Genomic DNA, 8,625 nt, shown 5'->3' with positions numbered 1-8,625 from the left:
GGGCTTTGAGTAGTACTCCAAATTTGGATGAATGGATATGGATTTTAGGCTGTAATGTGTATTGATCCAAGTTTTGGGAAAATTAGATTATGCCATTACAACTTTAAATGCCATCATATAGATTTTCAAACCTTCTCTTCTCCTTCCTCCCTCCCTCACTCCTTTCCTAACAGTGACCTGCAACCGTACTGGCCAGCGACGTCCTCCACTCCCGTCCCCCTCAGCAAGTGTGTCTTGCCTGCCGCTGGTGCCGTCCTTGTGTTGTCCATCTTCCTCTGTCCCTTGCACCTACCATCTTGCCTCCATGGATGGGTCCCCTCCTAAGCTTCGATTCCTCAGGCTGTCTGCAGCTCTTCGCAGCATCCTCTGCCCTCCCATGACTGCATGGAATCCATCGGGAAGCTCCATTTTGAAGACCGCCTCAAATTCCTGCTGCCTTATCTAGAGGAGATGGGGTCCATGGCTGTTTTACTGAATCCAGCAGCAAGCTCCATCTCAATATTCCCCTCAGCCTCCCGTTGCCGGCTCACTGTCGGATTTAGAGGAGATGGGAGCCACAGAGCAACCATATGCGGATGAGATGTGGATCACAGAATGCGTTCGGATGGCCTTGGATGGTAATTCTGATCTCTGGGAAGAAATTGTGATGGGGATCCCATGCTCAGGCTGTGGCATTGAGGTCGAATCCATGTGGCAAAGAAAGGCAAGGAAGAGAGGTGAGAGAGGGAGGAAGAGACTGTGCTGCCATGGTTGAGGAAAATGAGGTCAGTGGAGGGAGGAGAAGAGCAAGGAAGAAGGCATGGGCATTTTGGTCTGAAATTTTGCATAATGGCATTTCCAGGAGTATTGCAACGCTGTAGTGTCATTTTTCTAAAGAGTAAAATAGTGATTGCATTTCTCTGAATCGCCAAAGTTGCAATGGCATATATCTAAGTTTCCCAATTTACCCGCTTTATGCCCGAGTGCTACTGATCAGGAACCAACGTTCCACACTGTTCTGAGATGTGAACTAGTATGCTTGCAGTACTATATAAAGAACAGTTTGATTCATACAGCCTAAATAAAATCGTTCTGAACAATCATTTTTTTGCTTGTTGCTGTATAGGGAGAAGATTCACTGGTGATTTGGTTTAGTTGCTGTCACGAATGTTGTGCACAGCGACATGCCCTGATGCTGTTCCAGATTGCATACTGGTGAGTACCCCTCACCCAATTTGACTACCAATTTTGTTTTTATGCATTTTTTCTTTCTCAAACTTAGATATTTACTAGTACATGAGATGCTAGATGAACGTCTTAGACGCTAGTATATAAAATTACAGCTACATCGTGACAAGATTTCAGTTCCTAATCTCTGCTTGTGGAAACAAAAAGAGATATTTGTGCTTGCCTTTTTAGCACAAACATATCTTTATTGTATAAATCAGACCCTTTTCTCACCAATACAATATTCTTCCTAATACAGACATTTCAAGGTTACATATTTTTAGCGCACAACCTTTTCATATATATAGAATAAAATAGGTGGCCTTGTTCACTTTCTCATTCTTCGACCACTAGAATGCATCACTGTTCTCTAGTAGGTCAGCAAATTTGCAGCCGTGCAGTGAACCAACCAATGGAAACGAGAGCTGGTTTGCTTTGACATCTGAGACCCCACGCGGAAGCTTAGCTAGACATCCATCCAACTATAATAAACTAGTAGTATCACCTCTTGGTCCTTGCGTGATAGATTGGTTTATGCCCCCCCACCGCTTCTCTGTGACCACAAACAACTTCCTTTCTGCCAACCGCCATTGCAAGTTGCTATAATTGGCTGTACTTACACGTGCTTCTGGTCTGGTCATCATCTACCTTAACAAGGCAAAAGGGGACGAGGAGGAGGATTGGGGTGAGGAGACGGAGGAGGGGCTCACGGGGCAAGGAGGAGGAGGAGGGGCTGATCCGTCAGGCATGGGCATCGCCGGCCTCCCTTCTGACATCCTCGTGGAGGTGACTGCCAGAATCGCCGGGGAGTCAACGACGCCCCTCGACGACATCGTCAGCCTCAGGCGATCGTAAGTGACCAATTAATTGTTCCTTTCCTTTCTGATGTTCGCGTGTGATTGTGAAATGATGCAAGGTGCTACATCATGCGCATGTATCTCTTCAGATGCAAGGTGTTCCGCGACGCGACGGCGGCGAGGGAGGTGGGCCGGTGCATGGCGGTGGACAGGGAGTGGCGTCTGCACTGGTGGGACAAGGAGAGGTTCCTCTCGGTGCTCGGGGAGTGCGCGGCCACCGGCAACCCCGAAGCATCCTACATCCTCGGCCTGGTAATGTCTGAAGCACGGATACCCATCTTGCAGAATCGCATCATGTTCAGTTTGTTCACTTGCTAACCAACCCAGCTGCTACAATTCTGACATTTTCTTCCTTCGCCAGGAGGAGATCTGCAACCGTAGGGGAAAGGAGAGCGGGCTCCAGCACCTCCACCGTGCCATGAAGCACGGCCATGCCGTTGCGGCCTACACCATCGGCATGATTATGCTGCGCGACGCGTACAATCCCGAAGGTATCGAGGAGGCAATGGGATATCTGGAGGGATGCTCTGCAGCAAGAACAAAGAGCAAGATCAAGATTGCCTCCGTTCGCAGAGAGGCCGCTTCGGTCATGAGAAGGCTGACGATGCGCCGCTGGAGGACGGCCGAGCCTGCTGCGCCCTGCGCCGACCCGCGGTGCGGGGAGATGGAGACGGCGGAGGCCTGGGACGAGGACGACGAACAGAGGAGGTTCTGCAGCCGGCTGTGCAGATGGAAACATGAATACCGCAAATTTGTGCAGAGGATTTAACGTTTTGATTCATTAGTAGGCTGTCGGCCACTGTGCCGGCAGTAAAAGTTGTGAGACACAATTTCAGATTTATCACTTTATGCTTCTCCAATTCTAGATCTGCCATCCCAATTTTTCTCATTCCTATTAAAGCTGGCTTAGGCACTTTGCCATCCCCGGTGGTTAGGTAGTGATATTTTCTTGTGGGTCACTGGCTTGCGTGTATCTTTTTGGGGCTGCGATATGCTTGTATTTTGTGACATCAGTGCTTTTATTTCGGCCATTTTTGTGAAAACTGTCAAATTCCTGCCCCAACTCATTGTAGTGTCTCGAAGAGAACTTTTAGGTCAGTTTTTCATATTTTTCAGCGGTTTGTGTCAATGAAAATGGGGTGGAGGTTATGAACCTCCCCACGAGTGTATCATGGAGCGTGAACTAGTCATTTACTCCCTCCATTCCTAAATATAAGTCAATTTCAATATAAACTACACACGGGTATATATATAAACGTATATTAGTGTAGATTCATTTATTTTGCTTCGTATGTAGTTCATATTGTAATCTCTAAAAGTACTTATATTTAAGAACGGAGGAAGTACTTAACAACAGCGAAATGCCTTGCCACGGGATAACAAAAGATATTTATAGGCACACTAACATACACGGGATAACAAAAAGTATTTATAGACACACTAACGTAAAAGATGGGCGATGACGTAGTGGGAATGTATCCGGTGCACCCACACTTGTGGTGCTACCGGTGCACCGGATGCTATATAATATTTTTTAAAATCTGAATAAATTCTAGCATGTTAACGCAATATCAATGTATGATGTCACAAAAAATCGTATACAAATTCAAAATATTTTTTGAGATACAAAAATGATAATTTGGCATCAGTGTGAAAATGGGCCAAATCTAAAGCCCAAGATAATGTTATGTACTATTCAGTGTTGAATTTTTCATTATTGTTTTTCAAGTTATGTTTCAAATTTTGATTTGAAATGTTGTGACAACCTACATTGATGTTGTGTGAGTGTACTATTTTTTGCAGAATTTTTTGAACGTTTTAAAAGCACAATGTGAGTTCGGTGCATCGGTAGCACTACAAGCTCCGGTGCACCAGATATTTTCCCATGATGTAGTAGATGCGGGAGGATCAGAGGCGGGCGTCAACTGGGATGAAAATCTAACCCGTCTCCGTGTTCTTTTTCTCCTCGGCATTTGTTGCGTCTCCTTAACAACCATCTCCTTGCTAGAAAACAAAGAGGCATTTTTCTCCCCCGTTCCTCCATTCCTCCACTTCTATTCTCATGTAGTACCATGGGGGTTGCTCGAAAACAACAAATGCATAAATACTACTCCCTCCGTTCCAAAATAGATAACCCAACTTTGTATTAAAGTTAGTATAAAGTTGGGTCATCTATTTTGAAACGGAGGGAGTATATATCAAATGGTTAGCGACATACTCTGGCTCTGTTTGTCTTGTCGTCTCCCTCGTCTTCTGATGCCACAAGTTCACCTCCTACCCTCTACTCCTCTCTATCTTCTTCGTAGTCAATAAAATGCAACTCAAGATGGCGATGTCACTCTTCGCCCTCTTGGCATCTCATATGCTCTCGCCAAGCACCCAAGCATGCATCCAACAAGGTGCTAAAAATCATCTCGCACTCAAGACGCTTTTGGTCTCCTAATGTGGCCAATACCATCATAAAAATGGAAACCATCGTTGACCTCACATGTCTGCCTTTTGTTTGGGTGTTGCTTTTTGCCTCACAAACTAATATGCTCCTAGATGAATAGTAAAATCAGATAGATTAAAAACTAATTTAAAATGTGTTTGTATGCTATATCTACATGCAAAGTTACATGATTGAATGACATGTAGAATTAGGTAGATTAAAAAGCTCTTTGATTTTCCCTTTGCCCCAATCATCCTGCTAGAATAAGATGGTACTGCCCTTCCCTATGATTCCTTTAGCCACCTGTTTGAATTCATGTATTAGCCTGGAGATGTTGTTCCACCCAAACGATCCCACTGGTTTGTCTGTGACAAGTCTTTCAGTTTAGTAGGAATTCCATATAAACTTCACCCAAGGTAGATTTTCACAATTGTTTTTTTTGCGTAGATGTTCCATTAGGAGACACTTATTGTGACTTGCAAGATCTAAAACTACCAGCCCTCCTAGGTCTTTGGGGAGGCAAACTTCGTCTAAGGTAATGAGAGTAGAGTCTCTGTCCTCCATTCCATACTTTATCCAAAAACAATGCCTTAAATATTTATTTATTTGCTCGAAGACCCCAGTAGGCAAAACCAAAGTGCTGATGAAAAAAAAGGTAGACTACAAAACACATATTTGATAAGGATCATCTTGTCTCCATATGATAGCAAAGTGTAGTAGCGAGCCAACCTTTTGCCAATTCTTTTCAAAACGGAGATAAAATCTTCCGTTTTTTTTGGTTTGGTCAGACTCAGTGGGAGGCCCAAGAAAGAAGATCATGTCCATCCACATGAGCCATCTAGGTCCAAACCCTCTAGAATTTAAGTCTCCTTGGTGTTGGGGAACGTTGCAGAAAATTAAAAATTTTCCTACGGTTTCACCAAGATCCATCTATGAGTTCATCTAAGCAACGAGTCATGGGAGAGAGATTGCATCTACATACCACTTTGTAGATCGCGTGCGGAAGCGTTCAAGAGAACGGTGATGATGGAGTCGTACTCGCCGTGATTCAAATCACCGATGACCAAGTGCCGAACGGACAGCACCTCCGCGTTCAACACACGTACGGAACGGACGACGTCTCCTCCTTCTTGATTCAGCAAGGGGGAAGGAGAGGTTGAGGAAGAAGGCTCCAGCAGCAACACGACGGCGTGGTGTTGGTGGATAGGCAGTACTCCGACAGGGCTTCGCCAAGCACTCAACGGAGGAGGAGAGGTGTTGGGGAGGGGAGGGGCTGCGCCTTGGATCAGGTGTTCAGCCCTCCCCTCGCCCCTCTATTTATAGGGGAAGGGGAAGGGGGCCGGCCCCCTCTAGATGAGATCTAGAGGGGGGGGTGGCGGCCAGGGAGGGGGGCTTGCCCCCCAAGCAAGGGGGGCGCCCCCACTAGGGTTCCCCCCAACCCTAGGCGCATGGGCCCAAGGGGGGGGGGGCGCCCAGCCCACCAGGGGCTGGTTCCCTGCCCCTTGCGGCCCATGTGGCCCTCCGAGAGGGGTGGACCCTCCCGGTGGACCCCCCGGAATCCCTCCGGTGGCCCCGGTACAATACCGGTATGCCCCCGAAACTTTCCGGTGTCCGCATGACAACTTCCCATATATAAATCTTCACCTTCGGACCATTCCGGAACTCCTCGTGACGTCCGGGATCTCATCCGGGACTCCGAACAACATTCGGTAATCACACACAAGTCTTCCTAATAACCCTAGCATCACCGAACCTTAAGTGTGTAGACCCTACGGGTTCGGGAGACATGCAGACATGACCGAGACGGCTCTCCGGTCAATAACCAACAACGGGATCTGGATACCCATGTTGGCTCCCACATGCTCCTCGATGATGTCATCGAATGAACCACGATGTCGAGGATTCAATCAACCCTGTGTACTATTCCCTTTGTCAGACGGTACGTTACTTGCCCGAGATTCGATCGTCGGTATCCCAATACCTCGTTCAGTCTCGTTACCGGCAAGTCACTTTACTCGTACCGTAATGCATGATCCCATGACCAGACACTTGGTCACTTTGAGCTCATTATGATGATGCACTACCGAGTGGGCCCAGTGATACCTCTCCGTCATACGGAGTGACAAATCCCAGTCTCGATCCGTGTCAACCCAACAGACACTTTCGGAGATACCTGTAGTGCACCTTTATAGCCACCCAGTTACGTTGTGACGTTTGGTACACCCAAAGCACTCCTACGGCATCCGGGAGTTACACGATCTCATGGTCTAAGGAAGAGACACTTGACATTTGGAAAAGCTATAGCAAAACGAACTACACGATCTTGTGCTATGCTTAGGATTGGGTCTTGTCCATCACATTATTCTCCTAATGATGTGATCCCGTTGTCAATGACATCTAATGTCCATAGTCAGGAAACCATGACTATCTGTTGACCAACGAGCTAGTCAACTAGATGCTTACTAGGGACGTATTGTGGTCTATGTATTCACACATGTATTACGATTTCCGGATAATACAATTATAGCATGAATAAAAGACAATTATCATGAACAAGGAAATGTAATAATAATCCTTTTATTATTGCCGCTAGGGCATATTTCCAATAGTCTCCCACTTGCACTAGAGTCAATAATCTAGTTACATTATGATGAATCGAACACCCATAGAGTTCTGGTGTTGATCATGTTTTGCTTGCGGAAGAGGTTTAGTCAACAGATCCGCGACATTCAGATCCGTATGTACTTTGCAAATTTCTGTGTCTCCATCTTGAATATTTTCATGGATGGAGTTGAAATGACGCTTGATGTGCCTGGTCTTCTTGTGAAACCTGGGCTCCTTGGCAAGGGCAATAGCTCCAGTGTTATCACAGAAGAGTTTGATCGGCCCCGACGCATTGGGTATGACTCCTAGGTCGGTGATGAACTCCTTCACCCATATTGCTTCATGTGCTGCCTCTGAGGCTGCCATGTACTCCGCTTCACATGTAGATCCCGCCATGACGCTCTGCTTGCAGCTGCACCAGCTTACTGCTCCACCATTCAACATATACACGTATCCGGTTTGTGACTTAGAGTCATCCAGATCTGTGTCGAAGCTAGCGTCGACGTAACCCTCTACGACGAGCTCTTTGTCACCTCCATAAATGAGAAACATGTCCTTTGTCCTTTTCAGGTACTTTAGGATATTCTTGACCGCTATCCAGTGTTCCTTGCCGGGATTACTTTGGTACCTTCCTACCAAACTTACGGCAAGGTTTACATCAGGTCTGGCACACAGCATGTCATATATAATATATCCTATGGCTGAGGCATAGGGGATGACACTCATCTCTTCTTTATCTTTTGTCGTGGTCGAACATTGAGCCGTGCTCAATTTCACACCTTGCAATACAGGCAAGAACCCTTTCTTGGACTGATCCATTTTGAACTTCTTCAAAATCTTATCAAGGTATGTGCTTTGTGAAAGACCTATGAGGCGTCTCGATCTATCCCTATAGATCTTGATGCCTAATATGTAAGCAGCTTCTCCAAGGTCCTTCATTGAAAAACACTTATTCAAGTAGGCCTTAATGTTGTCCAAGAATTCTATATCATTTCCCATCAAAAGTATATCATCTACATATAATATGAGAAATGCTACAGAGCTCCCACTCACTTTCTTGTAAACGCAGGCTTCTCCATAAGTCTGCATAAACCCAAACGCTTTGATCATCTCATCAAAGCGAATGTTCCAACTCCGAGATGCTTGCACCAGCCCATAAATGGATCACTAGAGCTTGCATACTTTGTTAGCATTCTTAGGATCGACAAAACCTTCCAGCTGCATCATATACAACTCTTCCTTAAGATAACCGTTAAGGAATGCCGTTTTGACGTCCATCTGCCATATCTCATAATCATAGTATGCGGCAATTGCTAACATGATTCGGACGGACTTAAGCTTCGCTACGGGAGAGAAAGTGTCATCGTAGTCAATCCCTTGAACTTGCCGATAACCCTTAGCAACAAGTCGAGCTTTATAGATGGTGACATTACCATCCGCGTCCGTCTTCTTCTTAAAGATCCATTTGTTTTCTATCGCTCGCCAATCATCGGGCAAGTCAGTCAAAGTCCATACTTTGTTTTCATA

General features: G+C 45.9%; 2 protein-coding genes across 2 annotated transcripts in view; both read left to right on the top strand.

Moving 5' to 3' along the window:
* LOC119320885 (pentatricopeptide repeat-containing protein At2g17140-like) overlaps positions 1–1,892 on the top strand; it is a 5,320-nt gene extending 3,428 nt beyond the window's left edge. Inside the window, exons 3-4 of the mRNA XM_037594798.1 lie at positions 1,106–1,194; positions 1,864–1,892. The gene's annotated coding sequence lies outside the window, so the exon portion shown is untranslated. The remainder of the gene's footprint in view (positions 1–1,105; positions 1,195–1,863) is intronic.
* LOC119324289 lies at positions 1,210–2,945 on the top strand. Its single transcript, XM_037598058.1, has 3 exons — positions 1,210–2,057; positions 2,153–2,315; positions 2,425–2,945. The coding sequence occupies exons 1-3, from the start codon at positions 1,954–1,956 to the stop codon at positions 2,830–2,832; spliced, it is 675 nt and encodes a 224-aa protein (XP_037453955.1). The 5' UTR covers positions 1,210–1,953; the 3' UTR covers positions 2,833–2,945.
* Positions 2,946–8,625: the final 5,680 nt, after the last annotated feature.

This window comes from Triticum dicoccoides, chromosome 6B (assembly GCF_002162155.2).
Source record: "Triticum dicoccoides isolate Atlit2015 ecotype Zavitan chromosome 6B, WEW_v2.0, whole genome shotgun sequence".
NCBI classification, from domain to species: Eukaryota; Viridiplantae; Streptophyta; class Magnoliopsida; order Poales; family Poaceae; genus Triticum; species Triticum dicoccoides.
This window is presented reverse-complemented; position numbering and strand designations above follow the sequence as displayed.